Consider the following 21,052-nt stretch of genomic DNA (forward strand, 5'->3'; position numbering starts at 1 on the left):
GGGACACAGGATGCTGTGCTTGTGCAACCAGTGTTTGGGAGAGTGTCAACTATTTATGTGATATGATAGCCTCGTAAAACCGATGCCTTGCTTCTGTCAGAAAGCAGGTTCTCCTTAGCGTTGCTCAAGAGACTTGAATGTGTGGGAAATGACTATGAGAACAAATCATTACTCCCTCACACGGAGAGGGTATGCGGCAGGGCACGACACGGATGTTAGGAGCCAACATGTTGGTTTCTCAGCATTGATTGAGCGGTGGCACGCCCATTACACTTACACTCATACACATATTTCACACTTGACACAGAAGAAGAGCAGGACTGTACTTGAAGTTGAATATCTTTGTTAAAACTTGAACAGTAAATCATGTCTTTTGTTTATGAAGATCTGAAAGGAGCTTCCCTAAATATATGGTATTTTCTAAATGAAAATGAAATGTGTTCTTTTTGATGGAAAACATACACTAAGGCAAGATAAGTGACACCTCTGCTTTCTTTTCCGCAGGCCTCTGACACCGTGAGTTTTAGTTCAAGTACGGAGAGACCGATGCAAGTGTCAAAATCCCCCAGGCAGCACTTGCCATCAGGGTCACAAGCCTTGATCAAGTGGGCAGGGGAGCATGGCTACAGTCCAGTCACGTCTTATACAAACACTCCTGTGGCTAACCACTTCAATATCAGACTTAGAGAGCCAGGTAAACTAAAGAAACATCATCTGAATTGAATTATACTTAAGCAGAAATAGAAACAGTGTGTTCAGTTAAATTATAGCTCAAATACTATGCACAAGACATACATTTTAGCAGCTGCTACAATTTGTTCATGACTAATATTGCACATTTCACAGAAACTAGCGTGAAATTGCAAACTGGTTTTATAGTCGTAGTCCTGTGTAATTTCCCTGCCGTTAAAATCAGCCTCATGAGGTTCTCACAATGTGTGACTTCCAGATGTGGTGGATCCTCTGGAGAGCATGTTGCCTCCAGAGCTCTCCATCCTGCTTGACTCCAGTCCTCATCCAAGAGCTGGAGCTGCTTCACGACGCTCCGGTTTGCCCTTTCCCTTTCCTCCACCTGTGTCTGACACCCTGCCCTACCTGACCTCCTCCCTCGACAACCGGCCCTGGGAGAACGGAGAGCCCGAGGAGCATCAGGGCATTCTGAGTGTTGGCCTCAGTGTGCAGTGTGAGGACAAGAGGATGGTAGTCAGCATTGATAAAGAAAGCCTGCAAGTGAGTGGCCTGCACGATTTTATACATCATGGATCCCGCCTAGAAACATATACAGTAGGCCTACAACTAGTCTACATCCATGACGTTCCACTTCAGGTTGTTCAGGTTTCCGCCGGATGTCTTTCATTTCGGCTGGATGTCCGTTACTTTCCGCTTTCTTTGTGTTGGCATTTTAAACTCAGGACGATTTATGTTGAATCTGAGTTTTATGTTGCACGACTAAAAAAGCCTTTGAACGTACACATGCTCCACCCAAACAAGTTCAGCTTTAAAAATCTGCTTTAAAAAAGATGTGTTCACAACATAAAAATGCAGAAAACCAAAACCAGAAACACTGACAAATAATTTCTAAATAGCATGTCACATAAGGTGCTATGCATTAAAAAATATCATCAAATATTTGTATTACTTAAAATTATTTACTAACAAAACATTTTTTTTTTTTCATTTTATAACAATATGAAACTGCCAAGAAGATTAAGGCATATGTAGCACTGATCAGTAAATTATAGGTATTTTATAATAATCAAAATAAATAATGACATTTTTTGTCAATTACCTAATCCTTTAAGGTACAAGCACAGAAGCAAACCGTTGAGGAATGTTCCCCTCTAATATTAAATAGACTCAGAAGAACTCACATTCAATTCTTGCTAATACTTCAAAACAAATGAAATGTTTTGTTTCCCAACCAAACTTTATCCAGTGTCATCGATGATTTGAAATGCGATTTAAGTTGCAGATCTGTAAATTGTTTCGCTGGCAGATCAATCAGATTTTCCTTTTGCATATTTTGTTTTAAATGTAAATGTACATTAATGGACTGTATTTATATATCGCTTTTCTAGTCTTAACGACTACTCCAAGCACTTTTACATAGTACAGGAACCATTCACACACATTCATACACTGTGGCCATGGCTGCCATACAGGTGCCACCTGCTCATCAGATAAACTTGTATACACATTTACACTCCGATGGCGCAGCATAGGGAGCAATTGGGGCTCAGTGTCTTGCCCAAGGACACTTTGACATAGGACTGCAGGGCCAGAAATCGAACCACCAACCTTCCGATTGGTAGGCGACTGCTCTACTACCTAAGTCACATCTCTGCTCTTGCGACACAGACTTAATGTGACAAACTGTGACGAGAAGAACAGAAAACAACAAACATGGAGGACACCCAAATAGAATACCAGTGTCAGGACCAATTAGAGGGCTGAATAAAGTCTTCTGCACTGCAATTAGAAAATGCCAAAATACTGTAGACCTCCATGTTTCTTTTTTTTAATATCTGAAAAGCATCTAATTCAATTCAATTCAATTCAATTTTATTTATAGTATCAAATCATAACAAGAGTTATCTCAAGACACTTTACAGATAGAGTAGATCTGGACCACACTCTATAATTTACAAAGACCCAACAATTCCATTGGTAGGTCTGACGGTGCCGGTTGAGGGTGTGATGAACAGTGGCAGTAATAGTCACAATAAAGATAATGGAACTATGACTAGAAATAGTAGCTGTAGTAGTTCATGGCGTAGCAGGGCACTGCAGGGCGTTACAGGGTGTAGCAGGACGTAGCAGGGCAATGCAGGGCATAGCAGGGCACTGCAGGTTATAGCAGGACGTAGCAGGGCATAGCAGGGCACTGCAGAGCGTAGCAGGGTGTAGCTGGGTCAGCTGGAGAGTCTTAAGGGACTTATTTGAGCAACCTGATAGTAAGGAATTACAATAGTCCAGCCTGGAAGTAACAAATGCATGGACTAGTTTTTCAGCATCGTTTTCAGACAGGATGTGCCTAATTTTGGCAATGTTACAAAGGTGAAAAAAGGCTGTTCTTGAATTTGTTTTAAGTGGGCGTTAAAGGATATATCCTGATCAAAAATAACATAATAAATAATAATAATAAATAATTCTGATAGTAGTGCTGGAGGCCAGGGCAATGCCATTCAGAGTAGCTATATCTTTAGATAATGATGTTCGGAGGTGTTTAAGGCCCAGCACAATAACCTCATAATGTGCACTGTATTTTAATGTACCACAATGGTCACTGTGATAATGACTGCAAATTAAAGAAGCTGTCTATAAACACAAAGGTCATTAATATGTGGGCCTTCAGCTGTAGATCGCAGTTTTGCCTGCTGATAAAGATGACCTGATTAAAGTAAGTATCAGGTCTACACAAGTAAAATAAGAAAGACATACTGGCAAGTACAATAATAAAAGTTGTTATTATTCTATTACTATTTATGTAAATGCCAGCATCCCTTTTTATACACAGGCTTACATTGAAACAAGCAGACATTTCCCAATGTTTGGCGTCTGAACACGGGGACTGCGTAGTCAGCCCACATTACAGAATGGAAACTGGCATAGACTGTAATTAGGAGAAGCTGGGGCTGGAGCTAGACCACCTTGTGGGATTTGTTTATTCCTGCGAACCCCAAGTCTCACACAACCGCTTGGCTTTTTTTTTTTTCTTCTAATTCTGAAAATAAGTTAATAAAGGAAAAGTTTTGTTTTATCTTTATCCAATGTTGCCATTTTTTTATGTTTCCTCAGGCAAATGGGTTTGCTCATGCCAACCTCACGCTACAAGACCCAGCTTGCAAAGCAACAGTCAATGCCACCCACTACACACTGGAAACTCCACTGACTGGCTGTCTGACCACTGTATATCCCATGCAGAGTAGCCCAATGGCCCTCCACATCAACTCTGTGAGTACTACATCTATTATTACACCTATTATTACATTTTAGTTTAAAACAAGTCATGCCAATAAGGCTGGTTTACCTGAACCATGAAAAATGGCCTAGTTTATAATGTAAATACAAAGAAAGTTAAACTGAAATCAGCATCTTTGGTGTTTGTTTCGACTTGTCTATTTATTTGGTCAAAATTGTAGTTACCGAAAAGAAGAAATTCAAGTTTTATTTATTTTTCTGCAGTTTTAGCACACGCAACATTAGTGTTACTGTTCTCCAAGGGGCGTGAATCTTTGGTTGTGTAATTAGATTGGGGATATAGTTGTGTGGGTGGGCACCAAAATTAATAGAATAAAAAGATAGTTTAGAAAGACAGTAGTTCCAAAGACGGCGACCGCCTGTATACGAGAACGCAACTGTCTTTATAATCTATCTTTTTAATAAACTGTCTGTACACTTACAAAGTTCTCAATGCTTCGGTTAACATTTAGGGACCCTCGTTATGCTACCGTTGAAGTGTGGTGATATTTTGAGCCTTTTTAGTGGTATAAATAGAGATTTGTTTTTACTTTCCCTGTGGCCCGAATACTAGCTAGCGTTGTAAGCTAATCAGCGGTCCGCGCTAGCTTGTTTCAAGCTCCAAACACATTCGATTAGCATGAAAACATGTTCCAGAGAGCGACAGAGTGGGTACACATCTGTTATTAACCCCTAGGTTCGTTTTGCGCCGGGATGGTCCTTTTATTTTACGTTCAAATATATACAAAGAACCGTCATTATTTCCAAGCAATGCTGTGCTGAGTTAGCTAGCTAGTTAGCTAACATTAGCGTGTTTTTGCCTTGGAGCAAACGTATGTGTTTTTGTTAATACTGTCGACATTTAGCTAGTTGTGAATGGGGCCTCCCACACTGCTTGATCCACGCCCGGCCTTTCTCCCCTTGGGTTTTAGGTTTCGGGAAGGGAAACTCCACCACCCCTCCAAACTTTTAGGATACCGGGTATCGGATTTGCACAACGCTTCGGCGTACGGTGTTTCCCTCGCTCGAAAGCTTGACAGACCTCCTGCGCCTAGTTACGGTTGCTAAGCCAGGATTGGCCTGTGGCGGTTTTCAGGCGTGGCTTAGCGAAGGGTCAATTGGATGAATTAAAATGGAAAAATATGATGAATTTAAAGTGCATTTTTATGTAATGGTGAACTGTGTCGGAGTGTTTTTATGGGACGCAGCATTCACATCTGACATCCCCAGTTGTCTTCATTATTATGGAATGCATTCATTCAGTGTGTTTGTTCTAACAAGCAAGGATGAATCACTTCCTCCCCAACCTTTTGACATCTTTTGTGGGGGAAATTTGGAACGACACATTTTGTGTCCAATGCAGATTGAAAACCTGGGCACACGTCCAAGGTTGTCTTTTGTGTTAAGCACTTGGATGCAGGGATAACCTCTACCCTCCAGTCAAAAGAGATAAAATGTCATTGTCTAGGTCCCTACACATCAAAGATAATCTGTTTTGGCTGTTGTTTTTCCTGTCCTTTGACATGATTTAATTCAGCAGTGGCACCAATGGCAGGTCAACTAACTAACTAATTTGGTGTCGTTGAGATTGTTTTCTCACCTCATTAAATCAGATTTTTCTAGAAGCAGCGTGACCTCATGTCATGCCCCTGAAATTCTTCTGCTCTACTGAGCAATTAAAAGTATGTTTTATGTTTTATGTCCAGGATGAGTCCCACTGCTGAAGCCACAGGACATTCCCACAATTTATATCCAAGTCATTGGTTGCAGAATGTTTTGGCAACTCCTAAATCTCCGTTCCTCTGGCTAACTGAACACCCTACTCACAACGGGATCTGTTTAAAAAAAAAAAAAAAAAAAGTCTGGAAAGGACTTTTGTGAAAGCTTTCCTTTCACTTACTAACTGATGTGGCTTAGATTTTGTGAGTAACAGACTCCTCTGTGGATTGCAGGTTTTGATAAGTCATGCTGAGACTAAGGATGGGAGTGGTGGGCCGCCGGGTTATGAAGATCAGGAATCTGGAGACGTGCTGTTCCCGAGGGACTCAGCGGAGTTAGAGAGGACATTTACGGAGCCCAAAGAGCACCAGTTGGTCATAGTGGTAAGACATTGGAATCATTGTGGTTGTGTCTCTGGGAAAGCTGCATCTCATTGCACTGTGAAAGTTGACAAGTCAAGACCAATGATCATCTATATCTCTATGTAAATCATGCAGAGTTGGAAGAAACTCCATTTCCCATAGTCCCTTGGTGCACGTAAAGACTTCTTTGGCTCCTGCAATCTCTCTGTCTTTTCCATGATGTCGGTTTTATGAACTGGACATCACATTTTCCATTTTGAAATTTCTCCATCATCTTCCCTCTACTGACTTATTTTCCTTTGTCTCATCCATTCCTTGTTTCCCACTTATTGTTCTTGTACGGTATCTCTTCCCTGTTTTCTGATTAATCTTACTGTGGTCAAACACTGACACACAGTCATGTAGGGTGAGGGTTTCTCGCAGTGGAATCAGATGTCAGATCCCTGCTGATATTTGTGTTGGCTTTGTCTTATCCTCCTCCTAGTTCAATTGCACGTACCGAAAGAACCAGGAAACCTCAGCAATACTTCCCAAGATTGTACCAGGACCAGGGAGGCAACCAGGCAGCAACATGACATTTAACATGGAGTTGTACAACACACTGCCATTCAACAACCCTTCACGCCAGGCTTTCTACACTGTTTCACAAAAGCAGGAAGTCTTTGTGGAGGTATGCTTTGCATTTCTAATAAATTACTATTTGTTTCATGTGTCTTTTACAGTTGTATGCAGTATGTGTCTTATGGAAAAGTTTTTTTTGTTCCTAAGTTAAAACTTTTGTGTAAATCTGTGCTCTGTGTACTCACTGTCTGGCTCTTCCTGCTTTGATTTGTGTTTTGTCTAGTTGGGGCTTAAAATCTAATACTCACTTTCACCCCTCATATTCTTTATATCTACTCTCCACGTGTCTCTGTATCCTGGCTGGATACAGAGACATGTGCACGTGTCTGGCTGCCTCAAAATCCTTGTTTCATTACACAATTATGGAGGTCATCTAAGAGATGGCAAAGACTCATACTCTGAGGTCTTTTGACAAGATGATTTATGATAATATCAGCGGGAGATGCTTCGCTGACACAGAGCCAGCTGGTTACAAAAGGTTTTCTGTGTATTTCTGTGTTTTCATTTTACCATTCCAATGAGGATTCCATCACTGACAAACCTGAAAGAAGGAAAGATGAGGAATAATAACTCAAAAGATGGTCATAGATGGAAAGATATTACTAACATCCTAACTGGGACTAAAATACTACTTGAAGAAATTTGTTGCAGTTGACATAGCCAATGTGTTACTAAACAGTTGTTATCCATCCAACAGACAGAGCAACATTAGCATTCATTTTGACTCTCATTTTTGTGTATTTGATGTATTCACTCTCCTTTTAGATCTGGCCTGATTTTCACCCATGCCAGAGTAAAATATATGGCTCTTTAGCTGCTAACTGCTACACTTTGTCCCCCAGCTAGTCTGTAACGTTGTATGTCTGCTGTTTGGTGCGTTTATCTGTGTTTTAAGCCCCCAACGTCTCCTTCCAGGCAGCGCTGCCTGGGAGGCACAAGGATTAGGCAATGGTTATGGTTATGGTTAGGGTTAGGTGCCTTAAAGTCACCGGTCGCAGTGCTGCCTTGAAGTCGATTAGGCAATGGTTAGGGTTAGGGTTAGGGTTAGGTGCCTTGAAGTCAACGGTCACAGCGTTGCCTGGAAGGAGATGTTGGGGCCTTAAAGCACCATCGAGCATTTGGTGCAAGACAGGTGTTGTAATATTAATGACATGTGCTGAGAGTAAACTAAACATTAAAGTTGCCGCCATGAAACCCAAACAATGAGCTTAAAGATGTTTAAAAGCTTTGTGGAGATGACAAAAACTTGGTTTGCCATGAGCAACCACTTCCACATTAGATAATGTAATGTGATCCATTGTTTGTATACAAATAGTGATTAGTGCAGCTTTAAACAGTTTGCCAATTTGGGAAATGAGTTCATTCTCTTTCTTACTGAGATTTAGATGAATAGCAATATTTTCTGTAAACTGAAATAATAAACTGTATAAATAATAGTAGTAGTGCTTTTCCGAGTAACATTGTATTCTTGCTCAACTTTGTCATTAACAAAAGATTTCACTCATAACTTCAATTTCAACTCAATTTTATTTATAGTGTCAAATCACAACAGAAGCTATCTCAGGACACTTTACAGATGGAGTAGGTCTAGACCACACTCTATAATTTACAAAGACCCAACAATCCCCCCCAAGAGCAAGCATGTTGTGCTACAGTGGCGAGGAGAAACTTCCTTTTTACAGGCAGAAACCTCGGACGAACCCTGACCCATCATCAATCATGACTTCAGTCTTACTTAGACAAAGAGGCTTGCCATTACAGTTGACAAATGATCCGTGTATTTGAAGGATATTTTTTTTCTCTCTCATGCGCTTCAGATCACATCAGCCGCATCAGATCCGGAGCTGGGGTTCACCATCATATCATGCTTAATTTCTCCCAACTCCAACCCCAGTGTGGCCTCAGACTACACCCTCATTGAGACAGTCTGCCCCACAGACGACTCCATCAAATACTATCCTCAGAGGGACTTCCCTGTCCCTCACACTCAGGCAGAGAAGAAAAGTTTCAGCTTCATCTTCAACTCAAAGTTCAACATGTCCCTGCTTTTCCTGCACTGCGAGATGTCTCTGTGCTCCAAGAGATCTCAGAGTAACCAACGACAGCCGCCGGTATGCAGTATAATCTTCTCCAAATTACTTTTAGTCTTTTGCATGTTTAATGATTTTTTTTGTCTCTTCCGGGGTATATAGTATTAGCAGTGTTTTTGTTTGAGAAGATGTTAAAGTGCTCATATTATGCTTTTTGGCTTTTCCCCTTTCCTTTATTGTGTTATATATCTTTTTGTGCACATTATAGCTTTACAAAGTGAAAAAGCCCAAAGTCCACCCTAAAGGGACTTACCATCTCCAACAGAAAACACTGTTCACAAATTGCTCCAAAGAGCTCTATTGCAGTCCAGCCTTTACTTCCGTGCGTCACTTTGTAACACACGTTATAATGCTCGCCTAGCTGCTAGCATGGCACTCCCTCATGCTCTGCAACTGACTAGCTAGCAATACTTACTGCACATGTGCAACTCCCAACAAAGATGGTACAGAAGTGAGATGCCTCACTCTGTAGCTAAATGCAAGTGTTGAGAGCTCAACACACAGGATGAAAAGAGGAGCTGCAGCAATGTGCAGTACAACAAATATATGGTGTTTTCTGAAAATTAAACCACATAAACCTCTTCTGGTACAACCTCTAAATACAACTATGAACCTGAAAATGAGCATAATATGAGCACTTTAAGTCGGTGTAGTACAGCACTATATCTACTCTGGCTGACCCGAGCCATTCAGTATCAGTTCTGCACCCAAAGCTAAGCAGGAAACATGAATCAGTGTAAGGTTTGCCAAGTATCCAGCGGCAGAACAAAAATAAGCATTCGTCTTAGGCATCATTTTCATCTTCTCGTACTGTGTTATCTGTCTAACTCATACAATCTCTTGCAAGCACTTTCCTATACTTTTTTTGATCTCTTCTCAGCTGACAAAAAGTAGCGATAAAGTTGTGGCTGACTTGTGATGGTGAAGCTAATTGTGATGTCCTTTATTTTGATCAGGGTCAGGTGTAGTGCTCATGAGTTTGCCATTTCCAAGTTTATAGTTTGGGTCAGGTGTGACAGAAGACATTTATTTGAGGTTGAGAAGTGTGCATGTTTGCTTTTGCTTTTACAAAACCTTTTTTTCTGTAACAAATCATAAAGCATAAAGCATTTAACAGAGTGACATTTATTTTTCGTTTTGTTTCTCCACTGTAAATTTTGTAGTTTTTAAGTTCAAGTAAATGTTGTCCACACAGTGCTTAAAACCCAGCGAGGCCTGTGATTCTCTTACTGTGGACAATATCCTGGAGCTAATGTTGAATACCAAGATGGTTTCCAAGCCGCTGGTTGTGGTGGATGGATCTGGTCAACCAGACGAAACAGGTTAGTAAAGATATACCTACACCTACTTAGATCTTATGACATGAGGTCAACTGTGAATAACACACATGTGGGTCTTAAAAGCTCTTGTCACTCTCGTTCATGTTTCGGTTTTATTAGCACTTAACATGATGAATTACGCTCTGGTTTCCAATATTTTGAGTATAAAATGTGATAAGGAAACTATAGTAAAGAGAGAAGTGGTACTGAGGGTGAAAGAGCCTAGAAAGCTTGGTCCAATACTTGGAGATTAGACCAAACCACAAAACACCGCACATCACTTCCCCACATCTGGTCATCATTAACTGCACTGTGTGTGTTTGTGTGATTGTGTATACAGGTGCGTGTGAATGCACATGTGTGTGCATCTGTTTACATTAACGTCTGTACACAAGAGTGTGTTTTTGGGTGTGTGTACATACTAGCATGTGGTTGAATGCAGTAAAGGGGAGTGTGCTAACAATGAGGCCCAGTTCGGCTGCTCTGGACCAGTCCATGCTGAGGGAGAGGTGGAAAAAGAGGAGTCATACAGCACCAAGTTCCAGTTGTTTTCACTTAAAACCTTCACTGTGGCCTCCCCTTTCCACTAGAGAGGGGGAGAAGGGAGGGAGGGTATGTGTGTGTGAGAGGGGAGTGGAGGTCCTCTTATTGGCTTCGGGAGTCCAGCCAGAGCCTAGAGGTCCCTCGATCATCACTTGTTTTGCCATTCACTCACTGTATTGTGGAGTCTCAGGGGTTTGTGATTTTGATCAGAGGGAGAGAGCAGCCTGCAGTTGTGTGTGTGTGTGTGTGTGTGTGTGTGTGTGCGTGTGTGTGTGTGTGTGTGTGTGTGTGTGTGTGTGTGTGTGTGTGTGGGGGGGGGGGCTGAGGTAACCACCATCACATTTTATATATTATGACCTAAACTGAGATGAAGTGATATCATGAGTGCCCAATCTATGGTTGACTACCATGTTTTCAAATCAGCATCCCCTCTGAGCAATGACATCAACAAGAGACCTGTGGTCAGTTTGAGTCAATGTTATTGACTCATGAGTTTACAGTAATATAAATTACATCATTTTAATCGGTGTGAGCTGGAGACTGACCGATATATTAGGATGGCCGATATTGGCATATTTAAGCTTATTCTGGATATATTGTATCGGTTAATACATCAGCTAACTAACATGAAATTGCAGTAGATGACAAATATATATTTGCCATAGTTTTAAAAGACTGTCACATTCATAGTTTACCCACCAGAAAGCACTGACAAGCAGTGGTGGCTACAGAATATTTGAAATGATTGGATTTTTCTCCCAGCCATAACACATCCATACAAAGACGGTAATAGGAATAACTTGGGGGCTCAACAACTGCCCTGTAAGGAAGAAGTCAATTTTATGCCAAAAATATTAAAGTGGCATCTGGGATGGCCAATCCAATTCCAAGGTTGGAGCCGCCCATGCTGACAAGTTTGTTTTTCAACTGTTAACAATTCCAGTTGCTGCAAGAGTTAGTCAGTTGACTGAAACTTAATTGGTAAGAATGTTGATAATTAGTTAAAGCTGCAGTAGGTGTTTTGCTAAAACAGAATTTGAAGTAGAGTGAGACCTCTTCCTGCATCTCTCTTCCTTCTCTGCCCAGCCCCTCCCATCAGACGAGCATGGGCATGGAGCGGCTTCATACACGTATCGTAACATTTACGAGCACTAAAGATTTATTTAATCTGGATGGCATGTTGTTATATAGTGGCAATTCTTTCAGAATGACTCTGTTTTCTTTGTAAAGCCCTTTAAGATAACATACTATGATTCAAGGCTCTAGACCTGACTGGCGCTGATTTCACAGCGGATTGCTATTAATAATGTTAATTTACAAGTTGTCAAAACAAAACATTGTGTCTTACCTAATGTAGCGTTAGTATCCTTCTCCCTGTGCCTGGCACACATATAATCCATCCTCCTTGCGAAGAAAGTTGAAACAGCATGGCTAATTTACTTGTTATTTCAGTTTAAAAGTCAACTTGCTGTCACCGTGACGGATGACAAAAGCTTCTCAGCTTGGCAGTTTTGTTGCTTTCAACTATAATAAAGATAACTTTGACTGCCCTTTTGAACTACAATAATAATTGCTCGTCGCCACGTCTGCTAACGTAGCATTGCTATATTATTATTATTTGCTGTAATCTGTGCTCTCCGAGTCTGACCTTTGCTCTCTGACCCTTCACCTCTTGATTATGCAGGTGCGTTAGCTCGTGCACATCATTTGGTACCACCTTTTGGTCACAGATTCACTTTGCAGTTTGCTTGCAGTTGCTGTTGTACTACACACACACACACACACACACACACACGGCACTTTGGGTAAAAAAGTTGTAATGTGGTTGCATTTCATAAGAGTGGCACCAAATTTCATCCCTTACCAGCCCAATTTCCGATGGGGACATTATTTGCTTTATAACTGCAAAAAACAGGCTCGTGTGAGATTATGGCACCAGCAGCATGAGGCGCACTAACAGGCTTTCATAATGAAATAATACACACAATTCATAAAACTACCATGGTATCATCTTAGAATAGAATGGAAATGCTTGCATATTTAAAACATATTATTACATAGGCTACTTAAACACCCAAAACACCAAAGCACGGACCAGACGCAAGCTTTTATTACAGTCTTGCATATTTTTGTCAAACTAGTGTGAAACACCAGTGTTGCCCCATTTTTTTAATCTTTTTTTCAAGCAGCCCAAATCGGTCAGTCAGGCTTTAGCGTGAGCAGTCAGAGTTGTACAGAACATTGCTGAACAGAAGGGTGGGTGGATTTATTACATAGGGACATAGGGTTTAAGGGCTGGGCAGAGATATAGATGCAGTCACATTTTAGCACAGACATTGGTGAACAGACTCTTAACTTGCAGTAATGAGTGAGTAACTGAGCTAAACTAGTCCAGAGTAGGCAGCAATGCACACTGCCCTTACCACTATGCCAATGCAGAAGGTTTATTTTCCATGGAGCAGATTGAGTAAACACAGATATGCAATAAACACAGTAAAAAAATAAATAATTTCAAAGGCTGTTTTATAACACAAAGGCATCTCTTATGCTAGGATGGCAAACAAAACAAGCAGCCTTTTCAAGGGCCACAGTTCTGCACTGGACAGTATCCGTAAGAGCTCAACTTGATCTATAAATCAAAGAGGGACACTTGTGGCCAACTTGGTGCATGGAAAAACATAACAGCTTCAAAGCCCTGCCATCAGAAGTAGATTTACTGCTTCACAATAAATTGTGTTGCATCTGGTAACGTTCAAGAAAAGTTGAAAAGAATTACTTCAGTTTAAGTGTGCAAAGTGTAAAGGAAGAAGATAGAAAATCTATAATACATTTATTTACATTACAATGAATAAGAATGTAATCTGCTTCAAAAGCTGCTTTCAATATCAGGGTTATTGTAGTAAAAAATATAGGACAAGCTGAAACCGCAGTGTATAAAATATATTTTGTCAGTGAATGTGTTGAGATTGCTCAACTTTCTAAGTAGCGGGTTTCTGTGATAGATATCTGTACTGATTTATCACCTTAAAACCTGCTGAATGAGTTTTTTTTGTCCTCCCTATGGTCCGCTGTATTCACTGGCCAGATGTCAAGAAGCTTACTTATACAGTATATTATAAATTTATCATAAAACTCAAAACGTTTTAAACTTAAAAGTGACAAACTTAAAATGATGGCTCTACTTCTTCATTAGATTAGATTCCGGCCTCAGCAGATCGTGGCCGTTAAAAAAGTATAAATCATCCTCAACCTTCAGATTTTTTTCATTTCATCAAGTACAGTATATACTGAAGAGAAATATGTGTAAGCAGCATTATAAGAACCCTGCGTAACTGTATAAAACTACTGTATATTACCAGTATGTGGTGCTAATGGCCATAAGGACCCAGCCTATTGCAGTTACAAGCTCCGAACTGTCGAGTTCAACTGTAGTCGGCTTTATAAGTACGGACAACCAGTGTCAAGTGTCTTGCATAGGCGACGTCAGTGTTTTCTGCGCTCCGAAGAGAGGTCAGAGTTGAACAAAAACAAATCATTACGCAGGGGTGCTCTCTCCTTCCATAGCAAGCAAACTTATATAAACAAATGACATTCATAGAGATATCAGAACTGTTACAACTCAGAATCAGAATCAGAATCAGAATCAGAAAGGGCTTTATTGCCAAGTATGTTGCACATACGAGGAATTTGTCACGGTGTTGTTGGAGTATGTCACACATACAAATATTAGAAGGATAAAAAGAATATAAACAATATAAGTATAAACATATACACACAGTATGTATTAATAACGATAAAATAAATTTAAATAAATAGTAAAATAAGTTAAACAGTAGTAAAAAGGAACGCTACAGCAGAGTAGGTACAGTGGCATGAGGAGCCAGAGGTGGGGTGTGGAGAGAGTCAGGATGGATTCCGGGCCTTGTTTAGAAGGCTAGTGGCGGAGGGGAAAAAACTGTTTATGTGGCGTGAGGTTTTGGTCCTAATGGACCTCATCTTCCTGCCAGAGGGGAGTGACTCAAAGAGCTTGTGTCCGGGGTGGGAGGGGTCAGCCACAATCTTTCCAGCACGCTTCAGAGTCCTGGTGGAGTATAGGTCCTGGAGCGGCGGCAGATTGCAGCCAATCACCTTCTCAGCTGACCGAATGACACGCTGCAGCCTGCCCTTGTCCTTGGCAGTGGCAGCAGCGTACCAGATGGTGATGGAGGATGTGAGGATGGACTCAATGATGGCTGTGTAGAAGTGCACCATAATTGTCTTTGGCAGGTTGAATTTCTTCAGCTGCCGCAGGAAGTATATCCTCTGTTGTGCTTTCTTCACGAGGGAGCTGATGTTCAGCTCCCACTTGAGGTCCTGGGAGATGGTAGTTCCCAGGAAGCGGAAAGACTCCACAGTGTCAATTGTGGAGCCACAGAGGGTGATGGGGGCAGGTGAGGCTGGGTTCTTTCTGAAGTCCACAACCATCTCCACTGTCTTTAGAGCATTGAGCTCTAGGTTGTTTTGCTTGCACCAGGTCACCAGGTGGTCAGCCTCCCACCTGTAGGCGGACTCGTCTCCATCAGAGATGAGTCCGATGAAGGAGGTGTTGTCCGCAAACTTCAGAAGCTTGACGGACTGGTGACCGGAGGTGCAGCTGTTGGTGTACAGGGAGAAGAGCAGAGGAGAAAGAACGCAGCCCTGGGGCGATCCGGTGCTGATGATCTGTGAGTCGGAGACGTGTTTCCCCAGCTTCACATGCTGCTTCCTGTCAGACAGGAAGTCAGTGATCCACCTGCAGGTGGAGTCAGGCACACCAAGCTGGGAGAGTTTCTCCTGAAGCAGAGCCGGGATGATGGTATTGAAGGCAGAGCTGAATTCCACAAACAGGATCCTGGCGTAGGTTCCTGCGGAGTCCAGGTGCCGGAGGATGTAGTGGAGGGCCAAATTGACTGCATCATCTACAGACCTATTGGCTCTGTAGGCAAACTGCAGGGGGTCCAGGAGGGGGTCGGTGATGGCTTTGAGGTGTGAAAGCACAAGGCGCTTCATAACCACAGAGGTCAGGGCGACGGGTCTGAAGTCATTAAGTCCTGTGGTCCTTGGCTTCTTGGGGACAGGGATTATGGTTGAGGTCTTGAAGCAGGCTGGCACGTGACATGTCTCCAGTGAGGTGAAAAAAAAAGGTAAAAATGTCTGTGAACACTGTGAAATGTCTGTGAAACTCTGGCAATGGCTTAAAGCTGCAAACATTAAGTCAAGAGTTTAACTTCTGGGGTGCTGTCTGGTTCTGTTAAAATAGTGAGCAAAAGTCAAGACCTGACAGACGTCCAGCAGAGCATTGCTCCCAATAGACATCAAGGCTTTATTTGAAAAGGTACATTGAGTTTTCAACTTGATAACAATGGGTGCTCTTACACAAGAGTCAATTAAAGTTCTCCACATAAAACATCATCTTTGAGTCAAGTTTACAAGACAACATCACACACAACTGTCCTTTGCTGGCCTCTGTTTAGTGTGCCCCTCTTCTCTCTTCTGCATGTTGGGCTGAAAGCGTTACTGAACACTCTCTGCAGTCTTAACACAACAAGTCACAGAGGACAGATAACACTGGAGCAATGGGGGTGGAGGGTGGCAGAGAGGACATCCTCTGGCCATCATCCCCTCTGAAATTAAAGTCCTCTCTGATGACCTGTCATCATCCATTATGCGAAATGAAAACTCAAAGGTGTTCTTTCCAAGAATAGCACCCATTGTGCTGGAGTCTTGGACGTGCACCAGGCTCGCCTCTTGAGTTTGCCCATACACAAGGGCCTTTGTGTTTGTTAAGACATCATTATAAAGATTGCTAAAAATAAACTGGTTGGAGTCAGTAGGTTCATCCTTTAGGACCCTGTCAGCTTACAGAATAACTGCTCCCTTTCAGCATTTTCCTGGTTCAGGTTTCTGTATCACATTCCTCAGATAATTGCTTATCAACACAGGACAATATCAGTAATCTGCTGATCCTCTGGCCTGGGGCAGAGGCACTTTTTGAATGATTAAAATTCATATTGTATAATGTACATCACTAACATGATGGTCAACATTCATTAAAATGACATGATTTATTTTATTTTGCAGTTACTCCTTTTCACAAATCACCCCCAGTCTCACATGATCCTTCTAATAGTAAGTTATTTTGCAAGTTTACAGTTACATACTGTATTATTATCACTGTCTTACTCTTCTGCCTACAGTATGTATGTGAATAATATGGAGACCCAAAATGTTAAATAAATAACAATATGAAATGAATAACTATATAAACAGGAAGTTAAAAACTTTGATGAACCAATACAATGTAAAATTATTATTTTTTTTGTTATAAGTATTATTCACCAAATGTTTGGCTCATTTACACACAGTTTATTCATCTATTATTTATTTGTTATTGAACACTTTGGGGCTCCATATACTTTTTTGTTTTAGGTTTTAAATATTTCCATGTTGTCATGTCAACATGTATGAACTGTGTGCTGCTCTGTTTCCCAGATACGCTTTACGTGCTGGACACTCCGACAGTGGTGGGGATCGCCTTTGCAGCCTTTGTGATTGGGGCTCTGTTGACCGGAGCCCTGTGGTTTATCTACTCACACACAGGTAGGTCCTTTACCTGCTGCTCTACGGCCCCGTCTCACCTCTCTGCAATAATGAAAAGATAAGATGCAAAGGAATGTTCGAGTGTCTCAGTGCCAGAAATGTGCGCTGGGAATGCCAAACATCCTACTGCTAACAGAGGCCCGTTCACAATAACAGATTGACTCCTCTACTGTAAATATATCCTGTTGGTCAGCAGCGAGGGCTCTTCTCTTTCCTGCCTTTGAATGTTTTCGGAGCTGCGGGGTGGTCAGCGAATATTCTCAGTACAATGGCTGGAGACGAGTTGGAAATTCCCCTTGTTGGGTTTAGCGGCCCTCACAGGAAAAGACACACAATCTCTCCATTAGATGCCAAGACCTTCCCCATGGTCCCCAGCCTGCCGACCCCAGCTGACCCCTGGAAGGAAGTGTGCTCCCAGTAGCCCCCTGAGTTCACCATTGCATAGAGCTGCCCTGTTCTCATTGGCCTGACTGTTTTACTGGTGATCCGCCATGCCATTGGCCTGTTGCCCCTGGCTGATGTGTTTGCCATGGGCCACTTTCATAAACGTTGTCAGGGTGTTTGAGTTTAGAAGTCGGGGCTTTCAGAAAATACAACAATGTAAGTTTACAGTTTGGAAGAAGCTCACAGTTGGTTGGACAGTTGTAAATGGCTGGATTAGGAAGTTAGTTCGTTTTGAATGTAGCAAAGATCCGTACACTTGTCAGAACTGATATGAACTGTTACAGTCATACTTAGTCACATCCATAAGTGTTTACTGAACAGGATTTCATGTAGCAGAAAAGATCAGCTGTCAGACTTTAGTGCCCTTATCCTTATCACAATATTGGTTTTGGCTCTTTTTTTAGAAAGCCACTTTATTTCAGTTTTATGGGTTTCCTAGAGTAACAAAGAAACACATGCCTTATTGGCTGGTTTTCCAAAGATGTTAGAAGTGAACATGTATAGAGAAACAAGTGCAAGGATAGTAGTAGTAGACTATCACAACATGTTCCTGTTGATGTTATTAATATAGGCCTTAGCTGGGCGTGTTAAGTTGTCTTGGCTGAAATTACCTTACATGGCAATATTGGCAGTTCCATCCAAACCCCAAGAATATAGTTCCCCAAAACAAGCACTAAAAATATCAGTTCAGAGTGGATTTTAAACTAGTGTACAGAGTGATGAAACATGAAAGCAGAGTTGGGTCTATCCCCCCAGGATCTGAGGACCATGTTCCTGGCCTCTTGAGAAAGAAACCTTTTTTTTAAGTTACTTATGCTAATTGGCATTATATTTGAGGTTTGGTAAGCATTACAGTTTAATTCCATAAAAGGAAATTGGAAGTATAAATGCTTTTATAACTGACCCATAATATGTTATTTGACATTTTGCTCATTATCTTGGCATGTACAGTAGGTCTGCATTCTGCCAGGGCTGCAGTCATGTCTGCCAAGAGATCTGCTCTTCACCTCTGCTCAAATTGTGAAATAACATACGAATGAAAAGTTCTAACTGATTGTGAAAAGAGGCTGAATAACTCATATATGGAGAAATTTCACACATTATCTGCTCTGAAATGCAAACATATGCTGAAAGATTAGAAAATAATCTTGATCACACGTTGCACAATAATAAGATAGGCTATCTTGACAGAGCACACTTCACACCAGCTTCATTCTTTAGCAACGCTTATGGCTAATGTCAGTTGGTCGTTCCTCCACTTTGGTTCAGACCAGAGATGTTCACAAGTCATTGTTTGGAAGTCCAAGTCGAGTCTCAAGTCCTTGAGCTCGAGTCCAAGGCAAGTTCAAGTCAAGTCTCCAGTCTTTTGCCATGAGTCCAAGTCAAGTCTCTGGCCATCTGATCTGTCCCTAACACTGTATTATTAAATCTTATGAATTCAAAGCATGTCCTGTAGCTACCATCCATACAGTACAGTATCAAAATCAGTTGTAGGATAACTTTATGGGGTCTACTGCAATGCAATCTGAAGAAACACAAATTAAGAACTCTGTTTCAATTTCATAACTGTATTTTTCAACATTTTATTATCTGCACCAAATAATACATGTTTGTCTGTGTTACTAACATTACAAACTTTTTCAGTTTTCAAAGTGTGAGGGAAACATCTGTATTGAAAGTTAATACACCAACCATGGTGCAAACATGTGAGAACTGATACTTTCCGTATTGCTATTTAACAACAACCTGGTGAAATATTAACCTAAGTCTGTCACATCATATGGATACAACTATAAAGATACAATTTGCCTGTTCCCAGCATTAGCACAACACTTTGCAATGGTTAGCTTGTTACCTGTGATGATATATGCTAAATTTAATGTCTCTTTCACATTAGCAAGTGACTGACCTATCTGGGTGCGTTTTGAGATGCCTGATGAAGTTCGACGTTGTTGAACCGGCATCATTTATCTTGGTGCCACACACCTTGCATGTAGCTGTTAGCTTACTGCCACTGTTTATGAAGTTATTGAAAGCAAAACTAATGACAAAAGGAACAGCTCCAGGAGGACTTGGTGGCGCCATCGTCAATGCATTTATGTGAGTGCGCGCACACATAGGCATAGCGCATGCGTTACGTTGCACATTATAGCAAAGGGCAGGGGACATGCAGCTCGTCATACGTTTCCCCAACGTATGTGCGCCTATAAAAGAAAATAGAAATACATGAATGAATTTAGATTTAAAAAGCAATAATTGCATGAAAACAGGTTGTTGGCGAGTCTTGAAGCTCGAGTCAGAGTCAAGTCTGAAATCTTTTGGGTCGAGTCGCAAGTCAAGTCTGAAAGTCAGCTGTTTGTGCGACTTAAGTGCGACTTGAGTCCGAGTCTCAGACTCGAGTCCCCATCTCTGGTTCAGACTGAAATATCTCAACTACTATTGGATGGATTGACATTCAATTTTGTCCCAGCATTCATGGTACCCAAAAGATGGGTTCTAAAGGCTCCTCTGACCTTTTCCCGAGCGCCACCATGAGGTGGAGTTTTGTAGTTTTGATTGAAATTCCTTGACAGCTGTTAGATGGATTGCCACGCGTTTGGTGCATACATTCATATTCCGCTTATGTTCATGTCACTTTTAATTTAGCGCCATCATCAAGTCAAAATTGTAATTTATTCAATACTTTGGTTTATTACCAAATACATGCAAAACTAATGACAGCTGCACTTTGTGTTTAGTGCTAATTAGCAAACGTTAGAATACTAAAAGGCTAAACTAAGATGGCAAACATGGAAAAAATTGTATTCCTGCTAAATATGACCATGTTAGCACTGTCAATGTGAGGGTGTTAGCATGCTGACATTAGCATTTAGCTCAAAGCACCATTGGGCCTAGGTACAGCCTCACAGAGCTGCTAGCATGTCTGCCGACTTAGTCTTGTTCTCTGAAATATAAATATAAATTCACACAGGACAACAAAGTGGCAACAATGTTTTGTGTATATAGGGTTAATAAAGTCATTGATTTAACACACATACATTATTTTTTACTGGTCAAATTAATAAGTTTCAGAAATGTCATGGCCTTCAAAGATTTTTCTGTCTGGACACTCTGGACTTTAAGTTTGGAGTGTTGACTGTGCCAAGAGATACTGAAAATGTTCTTTTGCTTTTGTGATTAAACGTAATTACGTAATATGTAATTTTCTGCTGGTAGGGGTCTCTCAATCAAAACAATGGATGTAAGTTAATTATAATGGCAGGCTGCTGGCTAACTGTGGACCCAGAAAATCCAGGGTGGGATAGCTGGCTAAATTAGCATTAGATTTGTCTTCTATCTATACAGCTAACGTTAACGCTAGCTGGCGAACGTAATT

At 41.2% G+C, this 21,052-nt stretch overlaps 1 protein-coding gene across 3 annotated transcripts in view; it reads left to right on the forward strand.

Annotated features, from left to right (window-relative positions):
• tgfbr3 (transforming growth factor, beta receptor III) overlaps positions 1–21,052 on the forward strand; it is an 86,340-nt gene that overhangs the window by 61,576 nt on the left and 3,712 nt on the right. For 2 of the 3 annotated variants that reach the window (XM_031318225.2, XM_036007239.1), the window contains 9 exons: positions 505–694; positions 950–1,230; positions 3,799–3,954; positions 5,913–6,062; positions 6,526–6,711; positions 8,480–8,773; positions 9,948–10,074; positions 16,714–16,761; positions 17,125–17,232. In XM_031318225.2, the coding sequence (XP_031174085.1) occupies positions 505–694; positions 950–1,230; positions 3,799–3,954; positions 5,913–6,062; positions 6,526–6,711; positions 8,480–8,773; positions 9,948–10,074; positions 16,714–16,761; positions 17,125–17,232 (1,540 nt within the window). The remainder of the gene's footprint in view (positions 1–504; positions 695–949; positions 1,231–3,798; positions 3,955–5,912; positions 6,063–6,525; positions 6,712–8,479; positions 8,774–9,947; positions 10,075–16,713; positions 16,762–17,124; positions 17,233–21,052) is intronic. The other variant, XM_036007238.1, reaches the window with a different exon arrangement.

This window comes from Sander lucioperca, chromosome 11, assembly GCF_008315115.2.
Source record: "Sander lucioperca isolate FBNREF2018 chromosome 11, SLUC_FBN_1.2, whole genome shotgun sequence".
Lineage (NCBI taxonomy): Eukaryota > Metazoa > Chordata > Actinopteri > Perciformes > Percidae > Sander > Sander lucioperca.